The 15,710-nt window shown below is 36.5% G+C and overlaps 1 protein-coding gene across 2 annotated transcripts; it reads left to right on the forward strand.

The window, feature by feature from the left end:
• Positions 1 to 4,211: 4,211 nt before the first annotated feature.
• Positions 4,212 to 15,487, forward strand: LOC125808283 (homeobox protein LUMINIDEPENDENS-like). Of its 2 annotated transcripts, none has more exons than XM_049488003.1 (13): positions 4,212 to 4,595; positions 5,121 to 5,148; positions 5,693 to 5,823; positions 6,531 to 6,880; positions 6,971 to 7,064; positions 7,157 to 7,250; positions 8,106 to 8,235; positions 8,310 to 8,361; positions 8,477 to 8,520; positions 8,592 to 8,677; positions 8,958 to 9,374; positions 13,428 to 13,960; positions 14,401 to 15,487. In XM_049488003.1, exons 1-13 carry the CDS (start codon positions 4,434 to 4,436, stop codon positions 15,286 to 15,288), a joined length of 3,009 nt encoding a protein of 1,002 aa, XP_049343960.1. In that variant the 5' UTR covers positions 4,212 to 4,433; the 3' UTR covers positions 15,289 to 15,487. The 2 variants fall into 2 exon arrangements, with proteins under 2 accessions (XP_049343960.1, XP_049343961.1); XM_049488004.1 differs by having other exon boundaries at positions 8,310 to 8,358.
• Positions 15,488 to 15,710: the final 223 nt, after the last annotated feature.

The raw sequence follows: 15,710 nt of genomic DNA on the forward strand, positions 1-15,710 counted from the left end.
TAGTAAACAATGACTATTTATATGTATTTGATAATTATCACATGAATTTGGTTAATGTTACTCCCTCCGTCCACTTTTATTTGTCATGTTATGTATTTCGAAAGTCAATTTGACTAATTTTCAAAGTTAAATTAGATTACATTAATTCGATATTTTAAACAAAAAATTTAAATATTCAAAAACTATGCGAAAAGTTCTATAAATTTCAAATTTTTGCATATCAATATGATGAAAAAATACATATAGCATACGTAAGATTGGGTTTACTAAAAGTGCAGAGATCAAAAGGGAAGGTAATTAATATTTGGGTATTTAAGTTAATTTTAGTTAGTGCTATTTTTACTCAAATTGAATCCAACCCAATATATTTATCCTGATTGGACCCATAACTCAATATATTTATTCTAATTGGACTCACAATCCAAACTATTTACCTGACTACCTTCTTGTTCTATTCACTAAACCACCACGGATATCATCGGAGTATATGATGGTATCAAGCAGTAATCGAACAATCTTTTCACTGAAACACTACCTCTTCCTCATTGATGTCATCATAGTGTTCGTGTGTATATATATAGACACACACACTTTGATGATATCAAACAGTAAACACGAATTAGTAGTTAAAAACATGAAGGGTGTGAAAGTAAGAGGATAGCCGCTTGTAAATAGTTTGCCTTTTTGGGGTATAAGTGTTCTTTTCCCATTTTTTAAAAATCAATGCAAGTTTCATTTGCAAATTTATTTGGGAAAATAATCATTTTGATCTTCAAGTTATTGTTTTATTGCAGTTTTGGTCCTTATGTTATGTGACTTAATATATTTAACCTTTAATAATTAAAATATGCTATTTTAGCCTCTAAAGTTAACAAATTTGAGAGTTATTAACTCAAGCAACACACTCACACACACACATAATATTTATTAGGTGTCCTTTTACTTTTATTGACACCTAATTGTTATCTTATTTTAGGAGTGAATATCTAATATACTATCAAAATTATTTTTTTGGCGATTGACGAGACCCTAATGTACGTACTTTTCCTATTTTTTGTTTCCGATATATCTTACCTCTTCATTGCGATAATATATTACTTTATTTCATGATGTTAATGTCTAAAAAATTCCATCTGATTCACATTTGATTGTACATTCATCATTAACTCATACTTCACCATCAAAGATTGAAAGAATCTATTTACACACATTTCTATTTAACAAATCACAATATGATATTGCATTCTTTGCCTCTAACTATTCTCTTATGTAGAGTCTATTATATAGATTGTGTTTTTAATAATTTTTTTAAATATTCATTAGCTTTAAGAACTAAAATAACACATTTTAATTAATTAAAGGTGTAACAAACCCAATAACAGGACCACTCAATTCAAATTCAAACAACCAACAAGTCTATTTCACTAAATCGTAATTGAAATTACAAAGGAATTTAAGAACTAAATAGAATTGGAAGAACACAAGTACAAGAAAGGGATGGGAAGAAGAACTCATAGACAGGGGATGAGAGGACTTGGATATTTTCTCAACAATTTGAATAATACTATTTTGCTCTCTCAAGTCTCTATTTATCAACCCGGATCCCACACATAGCCACTTAATCCTGTTTTGGGCTGCTTTGTGAATATTTGTCTAGGCCCATTCATAACAATACCTTCGACCCCAATAAGAACCTTGTCCTCAAGGTTCAAGTAGTACAAAATTGATATCATTGTGAGGATTCTCATTGGAGCTATTAAGGAAGCTATACACACTAACATTAGCAACTTAGAAGCAGGTGTAGGCAGTTCTCTACAACTTTACAAAATGAGCAGTACAGTGCTCCAAATTATCACAGGGAAACTCCAACCTTCAGTTTTTAGAAGATAAAGTGACTCAAGGAACATAATCTTAACATTGTAGATATATGATATAACACTCACTAGCAACTTCGTACGCCCTTTTGGTGCAATATAACACTTTGTGACACCAATGGTGTATCCACATTCTTAGTGGCATTAATTGAAACCACCAATTTGGACAGATTCCAAATGCAGTTCAGGATGTTCATCCCCTGAAGGATTTGTGCACTTCTGTCTCTGTGAATTTGGCCAGCAACATTTAGAATATTATGATATAAAACAACGACTAGTGAATCATCAAAGACGTCACTGGTCATCAACGATTAGTGCATCATCAAAGAAGGTTGATATGATGTGAATATCCTAATGATCTCCTTGAAAACATCCACAACCATGCGTAAATAATAGTTTGCAGCGCCAAAAATACGGGGAGCAAACTAGAACCAGGATCAAATGAAAAGCTGAACTCGAATTGATCAGGTGGAAATCGATACAACGATAATGGGAGGTTAGCATGATCGAATTCCCTGAAGTAATCAAATATAGATCTACCCCTAAGTCGGGTGTGACTAAAAACCGACGGCCAACAAGGTAGTGCAAGAAAATTATCATCAAACATGAGGAGGTCGCCGTACTCTCCCTTAAATGTAGAAACCGTTTGAAAAATTTCGTCAAACATATGGGATGTCAGATTTGCTGAATCATTTATCACTGGATGTTCGATTTCCATGTCAATTTTCTTCTCGGGCATTTTATCGAACATGTGGTCTACCTCAGAATTTCCAGCAAGGACATCGTATTGAATTTCAAGTGAAGTGAAGGTGTTGTCCTGTTCGGCAAGAGGACATACCTGGATCGCTGGTAACACCATAGTTTTAACATTAGTTTCCTTATCCGACATCTCCTTGAACACTGTGTGTGCTAGGCTTTGGTTGTTGCGGTTTGAGTGTTCATTCAAGTTCGCCTAAGAGTAGTCCACTGCCCTATGATTCATGTTTCTGGGAATGGGTAAGAACTCGCGTTGTTTGTCTCTAGGACGGGAGCGAAAATGAATCAACAATTTGTCCACAAAATGGTCCCAGCCAGCCAGTTGTTTGTTGCGAAACAACCATCGATACCATTCCAAAGCCTCACCGTCAAAATAGAATGAAGCCAATGACAATTTATGATCAGATAAAATGTTATGGAAGACGAAATACTTCTCCGCCTGAAGAACCCAGACTGTAGGGTTATCACCACTAAATCGTGGAAGAGAGACTGAATTCGGTACACAAGAACAAGATGGAGTTAAATGGGGCAGAACAGGAGACGACTGGATTAAATCGAACTGTTGGCAGAATGCACGGATAGATTCTTTGAGGGAGGTGAGTGAATTGTCCACCATGTTAGACAAATCAATGAAAGCACTAATGTAACAAACCCAATAACAAGACCACTCAATTCAAATTCAAACAACCAACAAGTCTATTTCACTAAATCGTAATTGAAATTACAAAGGAATTTAAGAACTAAATAGAATTGGAAGAACACAAGTACAAGAAAGGGATGGGAAGAAGAACTCATAGAAAAGGGATGAGAGGACTTGGATATTTTCTCAACAATTTGCATAATACTATTTTGCTCTCTCAAGTCTCTATTTATCAACCTGGATCCCACACATAGCCACTTAATCCTGTTTTGGGCGGCTTTGTGAATATTTGTCTAGGCCCATTCATAACAGAAGGTCAAATATGTTAAGTCATATAACACAAGAACCAAAACTGTAATATAATAATAACTTGAGAGCCAAAATTACTATTTTTTTAATTTATTCGTGCTATAACTTTTAAAAATATATTATAATTATCATAAAATTCACATAATTCAATTATATCTCTTTCGTCGTAAGGATTAAGTATTAACTAATCTTTCTTGTATTATAAGGAAAACAAAATTTCAATAATCTTTAGCTTTTGATTGTTTTAGCTTTACACATAATAGTACATCCACATTAAAATCCTCAATACTACATTATTAAAATATATTCAACTTACACTAATATATTTCACCAAAATGATATTAATTTTTACTTCATAAAAATTGACACGTGGTCACTATATATCAAGTAATAGTAACATAAAAAAAAATATTTATATATAATTAATAATAGTAGCAATTAAATTAAATCGAACCAAAATAGATTACAATGAGTTCCGAGCCCATCTAAAGTTGGACATCTGCATCCAACTTGCCCAAAACGCTGGCGCAGCCCCTGTTTTATTTTTTTGTTGGTATAATTCAGTTAACATACACTCTTTTCTTCTCTCAATTTCTCAATTTGCCCGTCCCCTTATCGAACCTTTTTCATCTTCGGACTTCACGTCCCTCTTTACCGTTTCATCAAACAGTTGGGGGACAAAACAATCCTCTTCTTCTTCCCCCATTTACATAGCTGCTGTGGAAACCCTAGAATTAATCCTGATGGAATTGAGCTTTGTTCCTCTTCTTCAATTGGTTGTTGAATCTGATGCGTGAATTGGTTCGATCTATTGCTTCGAGGTCGGTCGGAATTTTCGATTGGCGGAGTCTACAATGGAAAATCAATTACAATTGGCCTTGACCAGTCCTACGACGCCGTTCTCGAGCTTGTTCGACTCGCAGAAGGAAATCCTCAATAGCCAGATTTATCAGCTCCAAAACATCGTTGTACAACAATGTAACCTCACTGGCGTCAATCCACTCTCTCAAGAGATGGTTCGTTTTCTTAATCTTTGTTTTTTCTGAGGTTTTTTTTTATTCGAGTATTTGTTTCTCTTAAAATTCTGAATTTGCCTCTTGTACTTTGTTGGTAGTGATTGTTTTAGGAAATGTAGGAACTAGCATTGGTTAAGTTGACAGGTCATTATGTTTTATGGTTAACTAGATTCACCTTTTACAGTACAGAAATGGTAATGAATTTATGTTTAAGTAAGTCAGAAGTGTAACATACTATATGTGGTTGTACAGTTGAAGGATTGATAAATAACTGGAGATTAGCAGCGTGTATCCATTTTTTTGAGTTGAGGACTAGCATGTCTTAATAGTTTCTGTTTATCCAGAAGGATAGTAAGAACAATAGCTACCTTTTGGCATAATTTACATTCTATTAATTTAAGATCTCCGGTGTGGTTTGTGTGGCAGAATTTATTTCACAGAAAAGAATTCCTTAACTTTCCAGTTCAATTGCTGGTGGGAACTTATTTCTGCTGGTGGCTCATTCATTTTTCTTCCGTTGTGCAGGCTGCTGGAGCTCTTTCAATAAAAATTGGTATGTCTCCTTGGCCTAAATTAAAATCATGATGCTTGTGTAGTCGAGTAAAAAATTTAGTTGACTCGGATCCCTTCTGAGAATGAAAAGACAGTAGGTCATATTGACATGTTCATTTGTTACTCATATTATTTTTTGCACATTGATTATACTATGTGAAACATGTTGCCTTTGTTGGGTGGTTCTTTCATTTTATTCTGTTTTATTTGCTTTTAACTTGTCATTTTGTTTTTTATTTTATTTGCTTTTTACGTATCATTTTAATTTTTTTTTTTATTTGCTTTAGTAGTAGTTTTTTTTTCGTTGCCAAGTACAACATTGCTTTTATGTACCAGAATTACTTGTCTTGATGTTTAAGGTGAACTTGCTTAACGAGCTAAGTTGCTACTGTCATCTTTTTCTTACAAGGTGATGCTTTGATCCAAATTATATGTAATGCGTCTTTTTAGTTATTAGCGTAAATGATGCTCTTGACTTCTTCAATTTTTGTGCAAGCTACTCTGATTCCATTTGTATTCTGTTAGTTTAACATCATCTGTTGCAGGCAAAAGGCCAAGGGATCTCCTAAACCCCAAGGCAATCAAGTATATGCAATCTATTTTCTCTGTCAAAGATGCAATCAACAAGAAGGAAACGCGTGAAATCAGTGCTCTTTTTGGTGTCACAGTCACACAGGTGTGTGACGTCCCTTTTCCACAGTTTTTAGTAATCCTTTCTCCATTTTACCTGGCTGGAGTTTTGTTTAAAACTTTTCTACATTTGTGAATGTCGATTATTTTAAATGTGATTGGATTCCTTGTCTAGAAATTGGGTTAGGATCATAGATCAATAAGAGCAATGGTTTGACAATTGACTTGTAAATCTCAGTATCTCTCATTGCTTTCATGATCAATGGTTTGACTTGTAAATTTCAGTGTCTCACATTTGTTTCGCTATGATGTGCAATAATCCTATGCTCATGACTCGTGATTGTTCAAAAGATTTATATTTTTCCGTGGAATGTCAGTCTTAAAAACTATGAAAGGAGCTTATGTTGGTGGCATTTGCATGCTAGTTGCACCATCTTTCTTTAGTTCAGTTTTGCTATTTTGGATATTAGGAGCACACTAGTGCTTTTGAGAACAGGCTATTTTGGAATTATGCACCTTTTTCTGTATGATGATGTAGCTCCTTAGTCCTTAGAAATACATTCCCTTTTCTCCTTCGCTTTTTTGGGCGGTTTGGGTATGGACAGATTCCTTAATCCCTTCTGCATAGACATTCAGTAGCTATCCCTGATGCAATTTAAGCTGGAAGATGATATAAGATCTGTGCATTCTCCGATTTCATCTTCTCTGACAACTTTCACGTTGTTTGTTTGAATACCATCTTTGCATTTGCAGGTTCGGGACTTCTTTACAGCTCAGCGCACAAGAGTTAGAAAGTTCCTGAGGTTGTCTAGAGAGAAGCCTATCATAACCAATTTATCTATTGAAGGGTCTTGTCCGATTCCATTGAGTTCTGATCCTAGTTCACAAACAGAACCAGTTCCCCTAGACAGTGCGGTTCCAATCTGTACAGAGGAGGGGCCATCTTGTTCGACACAAGATGAGGTCCTAACTGCCATGGAGGAGAGGGATAGACATTTTGTTGATAATATCCTTACTTTAATGTGTAAGGAAGAAACCTTTTCTGGGAGGGTTAAGCTGATGGACTGGATCTTGGAATTACAAAACCCCTCTGTGCTATATTGGTACGTGAGAGTTATGGTCGTTGAATTTAAATTGTATTCTAGTGTACTCCTTTTCTAATATAATTTGTTTTCTTAATAACATATTTATAGGTTTTTAACTAAAGGGGGTGTAATGATCTTATCTGCATGGTTGAGTGAAGCAGCTGGAGAAGAGCAAACCAGCATTCTTCATCTCATCCTGAAGGTCCATATTGATCCTTTAATTTTAGATCATTGGCCCATAATGTCATTTTTTCTGCCAGAATATTGTTGTTCTAATGGTTGCTTGGTAATCAGGTACTATGCCATCTTCCTTTACACAAAGCATTTCCTGGACATATGTCTGCTATACTGCAGAGTGTTAACAGTCTGCGATTTTATCGGACTCCAGGTGTGTTGTCCTTGCATTCAACAACTCCTTATTTTATCTTTAGGTATCTTTGTGCTAAAAAGACATTAAAAAACTTAAACTGCTCATCTTCAGGGCTTATACATATCTGGTAGCTTGTCTGAAGCTAGAGTGTTATTGATATTGTGCCGCATTACAGAATTTCCTGAAACTTAGTTGGATATTTAGGAAACATGTCAATCAAAGTCAGCACAGCTTTTTATACTAGCAGTGGCATCTCTACTGAACTATTTACTCAGTGAATCACACATTACATAGTGCTGCTCTGAAGAATTATGCGTATTTGGCATGTCATATTAGGACATTACTTCAGAAATCACTGTGCTGACAATGTAATCATTTTCAATATTTCGTTATCTCAGACGATCTGTTGTGTTTTTGCTGTCAAATAAGGACAGTGTTCTTGGAAACTATTGCACTGGCAATACATTCAACTATATCTTTCTTTACTTCAGATGAACTTTTGGAATTTCGATGTGTGAATTTTTTAATGATCCTGATTTGATACTTTAACTGATCATATTCTGAGAGACAATGGAAAACATCATCGAATAAATATGTTTGTTTCTAGACTGCATCAGCAATATAAAATTTGTTAGATAAGAAGAGACTACTAAAATAGATGTCGTACCATTAGCTTTTATTTGTATCAGCCGGTCAGAGTAATTTGCTATTTCGGTGGGGTTTATATTGTATTTTCATGATAGCTGGCTTCTGTACTGCACTATACTTATATTTTTTGGGAAGGGGAGGGGGGTGGATGGGTAGTTGAGAGAGAGAAATCCTTCTTTAGCTCCATCAGTATTTTGGATCTCATTCATCTGATTTGAAGATCAGATATCTCAAACAGGGCAAGAATTTTGCTTGCAAGATGGAGCAAGATATTTGCAAAGAGCCAGGCTATGAAGAAACGTAATGGGATTAAATCTGCTAGTGATATGCATGATGAGTTGTTATTGCAGCAGAGGTAAGCTTAGGTCGTGCCTCAAAAACACCTGATCGACTTTTCTCATTTATCAACACATTTGTTGCTATTTGCAGCATTAGCGAAGTTGTGGGCGATGAAATATGGAACTCAAAAATTGAGGATGTTGTAAGTTAATGCGTACTTAAATGTATTTGGTTTAGAAGATGCTGTTTTTTGAATAAAAAAGAAGAGCGGATTTTCTATTCTTACTGTATCATTTTCCTTCTGTTTGGTATTTTAGGAAGAAGCTCATGCAAACCTCTGTGGGACTTCAGAGAATTCAAGGTCTGGTGTGTTCTTACTACCTTGCTTTTTGTAATTGTTGATGAATTTCTAAGCACACACCTCTCTTTCAGGAAGTTGGATTCTCCACATCCAGTTAAATTGCTTATGGCATCTTCAGATGACTCTAACAAGAGGCTTAAAGGAGCTTTGGTGACTAGTATCCTTATATTCCCCTATGGTTAATTCAATTTGTCAATAACTTTCAGTCTAAGGTCTTCATTTATCTCGATTGAATGATGGCTCCTCGTTCCGTGGACAATAATTGGAAGAAATTTTGATCTCTCATATATTTCCATGCTTTGAAATCATTGGTATTCAGAAGTTTCCGTAGGGACATACTCATCAAATAGATTTGAGCATGGTAGGGAAAATAGCTATGGTTTTTCCTCTCCTTCTCTGATTTCTTACACTAGCATAGAATCCCTTAACTACTTCAGAAACTCGAGAGCGCAGAAAAGTTCAGCTAATGGAACAACCAAGCCAAAGAACAACGGGAAGAAGCCTAGGAAGACCAGCACCTGCAACTCAAGGCCGCCCACTCTCAGCAGATGATATCCAAAAAGCAAAAATGCGTGCACAGTTTATGCAGAGTAAATATGGGAAAACTAATAATGATGAGAGTTCTCGGGTGAAGCCTCAAGCTCCAAATGGAATTACCTCTTCATCAAATGGTATCTTGCTTGGAGCTCCAAAATTGCAAGATCGGCCTAAAGTTGAGGAATGTGAAAAGCTCAATAGTGTTGCCTCTAATGGGCCCAATCAGCTGGAAAATCATCTCAAGTTGAGTTTTGACGTAGAGGAACCTCCATCGAAAAGGTGCAAGAAAATGCAGATTCCTTGGTGGAAACCACCAGGTAAATTTGCTGTTGTTGTTGCTGAAAGACTGTTCTTGTTAATCTGTAGATTTCAGTAAAGGAGGAACATTAGTTTTTTTAATAGGTTGAAAAGGCAGTCTCACCCATCTTGTCTAATATTATTGCTCAATTTTTTCTCCACAATTCCCTTCATTATTCTTTTTGCTTTCTCTGTCCCAATTTATGTAACACACTTTCCCTTTTAGTCTGTTTAAAAAAGAATGTCACCTGCCCCCAAGGCCTAGCTCAAGTGGCAAAAGGTGGAGGATTCGTGGCTTAGGTCGCAGGTTCAAGCCCCACACCATGCAAAGCGAAGCCCGGTATTTAAGTGGAGAAGGGTAGAGGGGCGGGCCCATTATCCACCGAGTTTAGAAGGCTGTGATTGGTCCAAAGGGCGGGTCACAGACGAATTTCTCGGTTATCAAAAAAAAAGAAAAAGAATGTCACCTTTCTATAATTAGAAACTATTTAACTTTAAAATTTTCCTTTTACCCTTTTGACATGATTTATAGCCACACAAATGGTCAAGGTTTAGACCACACATTTCAGAAATTTTCGTTTCTTTCTTAAACTTTGTGCCAAGTGAAATGGTGCCACATAAATTGGGACGGGAGTGAGTAAAACACAGGATTCAACTGTGAGAATCGTCTCTAGTAAAGTAGTTAGCAACTCAGCCTTGGTCTCTAACTTGCCATACAATATGGTTAGCATGGTCTTCAACTTGTCAGAAAAAAGAAAAGAGAAGGAAAATAATTTTTTTTTGAGCTTTGCTCTCAAATTATATTTTCATGGTAGTCGAGCTAAAGACGATCAGATTTCTGTTGTCTTCCATAAGTTCATTATTCTAGGAACTATTTACTGGGGAAATATAGATGTGGCTTAGTAAAACTACTAGCTCAACTCTAGAAATATCTCTGAAGCGAACTGTTAGTTTTCATTGTTAAACTATCAATTGGGCATCTTAGGAGTGAGGTCTTGATCTTTTAATCATAATAAGCAACTGTTTCCATTTGGTTTTTATTGTTGTGTATTTCGAAAATCTCTTGGAAGTTATGGGTTTTCTGTGGAGCAGTTGATTGCCAAGTGTGCCTTCTCATTGTGAAGGAAATCCTACTTGCAAGTAAAGGGAAACTTTTTGCCTGACACAGATGAAAACGTTCCACATTATGCTTAAAATCAATCAGACAGGAATAATCAGAAAAAGAAGCAGTGGAGTAAAGGTTAATGGTACTTTTATGGGAGACCTGTCTTGGGAAGATATCAATCTATTTTTTGAGTTAACCGCTTATAGTGTGCTTTTATAGATGATCAGTATGAGAGGCCAGAACACGATAAATTAAGTGGGAATATACTGTACCTCATAATCTTTTATACTTTTGACTCTTCATTGCCATATGCTCTTTACAAAAGGCTCAACAGTATGGAGTTCAGTAATTTTTTGTTTTCTCTGTTTGTTTGTTTTAAAATTTGTGGACAATGGTTTACACTAAAATTTTTGTGGAAAATGGTTTACACTAAAAATTGTGGACAATGGTTTACACTAAAGGATAAAAACAAGTAATTTTCTGCTGTGATACCCTTTCTATCTTTAGAATTTTACTCTCTTCTAGTTTTACATCTACAGACTATTATCAGCCCTTACCATAACTACCCATTGTCCTGCAAAATTTTTAGGGTTCGTTTGTGTTAGTTATGTTGGGATTAGTTATGGCTCTATTAGTTATCCTGGTATAATTTCTTATTGACTGTTCAATTTTTTTGTATTACAAATAACATGCATTGCATAATTTTTAAGTTAATTGTTTACAAAAATACCCTTCAACTTATTAGTTGAAAAAGGGTTTGAGGGACCTCATGGGTATTTTTGTCCTTTTTTATCTCGGAATAACTGATTCCGGTACTGTTCCACCCTCCAGTAGGGATAATCTATTCCGGTACTAATTGCTAATTTCGGCATAACTTATCCCAAGACTAGTATCCAAACAAGGAATAAGGCACTACTAAATTTATCTCTGGACTATCTATGCTTGTTCAGTAGACTAGGCGATCCTTAGAGAATGTAATATTATTACAGGGTGTTATCATCTATCAGAATTTTAGTTTGGTCAAACACTGAAGCTAGTTTGGCACGACATGTTAATGAAGCCAAATGTGTGTTCCTATTTTTCTATTGTTTTGGATTTGAATTTTTTTTTTGTTGATGAAAATGGTTATGATATAGGTGTGTTTGACACTGATGGGAAAGATATTCGCAAAAAATGTTGTAGTCAAGGAAAATATTTTGTAGTGCTTAATTGCATTCAATCGTGGAAAATATCTTATGCCTAATGGGTTTATTTTTCTTTACAAAATATTCTACCATTCAATCAACACTAAGTGTAGTTTGGTAGTTGGTTTGGAGGTGAGTTATGCACGTATAATTCTGCATAAGTAATACCATGTCCCAGCATTACTAATACACCATATTGATACTTTTCTTATTCTTAACCAAACGATCTGTCAGATATAATTTCAGTATCTAATTCTAAAAGATATCGTCAAAACACTAATAGCATACCTTGCAGTCTTGCACATCGCACGATTACTACGACTATCTATTATTATACCCACAAACATTGGAGATGATCTAAAAAATGGTGACCTGACTTAAAGATGTTTTTCACAAAAAGTATTTTCATCTAAAACGTTTTTCTCTGTACAGTGAGCACCTTAGAAAAGAAAATGTCTTCTTTAAAGGCGGGAACAAGTAATTGCCTGCTCTTCCTATAGCTGCCTTACTGTCATCAATGACTGTTCCCTTTCATCAGCTCTTGCTGTTGAACTCTTCCTCACCTTCACCCAATCACAGAACGCATGAAGGAAAATTTTGGGATGATGAAATTTTATGTAATTCATTGATAAGTTTCTTACCTTGTCTATCAAAAACAACTTTACCCTCCTTAGCTTTCATTTGTGGGATTACATTGGGTTTGTTGTTGTACTTTTTATATACTGGTTAGATATCAAAAGATCATATTAGAGATTGGCGTGAGGGGTGGGTGGGTTCTTTCTCCAAAAAGAAAATTTGAAAGCAGGATGGATTTATGAGATTTGTTGATCTGCAGAGAATGACTAACCCCAACCACATTCCCCCGTGGGGTGGCATTCAACAGACTAATAACAACGGTTGCGGCAGATTATAAGATCTTTCTTGTGGGTCTGAATTGTAGAGATAGGATATTTGCAGTGTCAGTTCCTTATCCCCCTCCCCGCGCACACCCCACAAACAACGTCAGCACACTGTAGCAAAGAAAAGGTGTAAATAAACTCATAAAAGCAACATGTAGGTGCTGCCTGTAGATGTACGTTTCTGAAGGCCAAATGCAATCTGTCTTCTGCATATGTAGGCAGCAATACTAACATCCAACAAACTTCTTCCATGCACATGATTCCAACAGGCCAACTCCAAATTTGAAGCTTAACAAAATTGTAGTTTGATGTTGGATTGGTGTTTCTTGTTGAGCTCCAAAACTGTGGACAGGGAAAACAATCAAATGTTAATGGTGGTACGGACATGGTTATCCTTTTGATGTTGGATGTCATGTGATTATTTTGTTTTATTATCTTTGCGGAGACAAAAATAGGGTTGACAAACAGCAGCTCTTTTATGTAGCTCAAGGTCTTGACCAGTTTACCGTGTGTTGTTGGGTCCGGTTATTCAACGTTGATACTCATATAATACTGGCCCTTCTACCCTCCCCTCCTCCTTTCAGTTCCCGGCTCGATGTGTAGAAAATCCAGGATGGAAAATTGCAGACATCATTTTCATTTTGAGGATAAAAAATAGCTGTGTAATCACCAGTTTTGTTACTTTTCAGTATGTCTTACTGTGTCTGAAGTTGCAAATAACTTTTAAAAACAACATTTCTAAGTGGTAATTGTTGCCTTGTGGTTTAACAAATTTGAATAGTCCACAGCTGCTAGTATCTTGTTGGGAGATAATGTACGCATGCAAAAGTTTGAACTCTTGTCTGTCAATGGTCATCCTTATTCAACCTTTTCTGTTTGATGCAGAAATGCAGCCCAGCGATGCATGGAAGGTTTGTGCTGGGGGTGAGAGTAAAGAAGTCGACGTTCAGAATAAGAGAATCCGTCGAGAGAGGGAAATTATTTACAGGACAGTCCAGGAAATTCCATTGAATCCCAAGGAACCTTGGGACCGTGAAATGGACCCTGATGACACATTAACCACAGAACTCCCGCTTGAGCAATTACCAGATGCAGAAGGTGCTGAAACAGGTGTTTTGCCGCAGGAGGACAGAGAAACTGAAGCTGCTGCATTAGCCAGCACATCAAATGGCATTGCAACTACAGCAGAACCTGATGTAGAGTTGCTTGCTATACTGCTAAAACATCCAGAGCTGGTTTATGCTTTGACTTCTGGCCAAGGTGGAAACTTGTCCAGTGAGCAAATTGTAAAGCTGCTTGATTCGATCAAAGCCGATGGGAGGAATTCACTGAGCATTCAAACAAATTTAGCCAGAGACGCTGAGAAGAAAGTTGAAGTTTCTCTTCCATCCCCCACTCCTTCCAGTGATCCTGGAACGGTGCGTTATTTAGTCACATTTTGTACAGATTTTAACTATTATGGAATTTGGGCGGGGCTTTCTTCCTCAGTTGTCTCCTCTCCTCTCTTTCCCATTTTTTTTTCTCCACTTCTCGTTTAGATTTTCCAGACAAATAGACGAGAAACAAATAAAACAAATAAACTTTTTTAATCATAAAAGCAAATGAAGCCTGCATTCTGAATCACGTTGGTAAATACAAGTTGTCTTCCTAGTTAGCACTGTACTTTGAGAATCTCCGCTTAGTTCGAGGTCCCCCTAACACAAACAAAGATGTTTCACATATTCATGAAAAGTAAAGTAAAATACTTAACTAATATCGTGGGTTAATTGTTGTGCTATACTATCTTCTTGGCATCTTAGTACTTTTCTGAAACGGGCTCTAATTTTTTTCAACTTATTTTTTTTGGTCTTTCATGCAGAGTGGATTGTCGATGCAGAACTTTGCTAAAAACCCTTTCTCGCAGAGAAGTTCAATGGTGGTTCCAGAAGCAAATGGTGTACATCAACACGCCGCGTTGGTCCATTCGCAGGAAATGCTTCAAGCTAGCAGTTTGGTGCATCAACAGGTCCCCCTTGCGCCACAGTTAGCCCAACAGTTGGCACTGCTTCAAGCAGCTGCAGGGTCTTATGGAAATGATCATCGACCATCTCCACTAAATCCTAGTATAAACCAGACAGTCCTTGCAAATCCTATGCATTCACAATTATCCGCCGCCTCAGAACCAGCAGTAAATAGAAATAATTACACTCCCTTTGGATTGACAGAATACAATCAACAGAGTGCCACTGCAGCAGCAACAGCAAGAATCCAAGGTGAAACATATGGTAATATTCGATCTTCGCAAATTCCTATAGCTAATGTACAACAAAGAACTATTAGCCTACATGCACCTCAGATGACACCACAAAGGCCACAACTACAAACACAGGCGCAACCTGGATATGCACCTGAACATATGTGGGGGACTATACCGGGATCTGCTTTAAATCGGGGTTATCAAGAAAATGCCATTCCTAACAATTACAATCAACATGTTGCCGGACATGTAGAACCAGGATTACAACAGGCTGCATGGAGAGGAAACAGCAACTATTCCGAGGGAGCTGGGTTTGAATCTTGGAGTCCTGATAATAGTCCTGTTAGGCGTCAGGAACAGGTTGCAAGATGGAATTACACACAACCTCAGATGAATATGAGAGACAACTACAGACCTGATTGGTCTGCATCGCGTAATCCTGAGCATTATTCTGGTTATCGTGGTCCTGACGATGGTGGTAATAGGAGGTGGGGTGACAGGAGAAGATAACCTTCAAACGGCTGGCCATTTGATTCTTTTGACGAGTGATTCATTAGTGTTTACATTAGAGTAGAACGTTCTCAGAGGGGGTTGCATTTTTGCAACGTGAAATGGTTGTAAACTTGTAATGTCAGCATGTCACATCACTTTATTTTGTTTACCAATTGGTACCTGTCAACAGAAAAATAGAAAATAGGAATTCAGTTCACTTGGGATCATGCCAAGATTCTTTAGAAAAATAGAAGAAGAAATTTATCCTAGTCAAGGGATTGCTATGTCTTGGTTGTGTCCCTACTTAAAATGCTGGGAATAAGTTATTTCGAGATTAATTATTTTGGAATAAGTTATTTCATCATGTATATGGAATAACTTATGATAAATATTTTTAGGTCTGCCTAATATCTCTAATCAAGATAATCAAATGCAAGATA

This window comes from Solanum verrucosum, unplaced genomic scaffold, assembly GCF_900185275.1.
Source record: "Solanum verrucosum unplaced genomic scaffold, falcon-dt-bn FXZP01000234.1, whole genome shotgun sequence".
Lineage (NCBI taxonomy): Eukaryota > Viridiplantae > Streptophyta > Magnoliopsida > Solanales > Solanaceae > Solanum > Solanum verrucosum.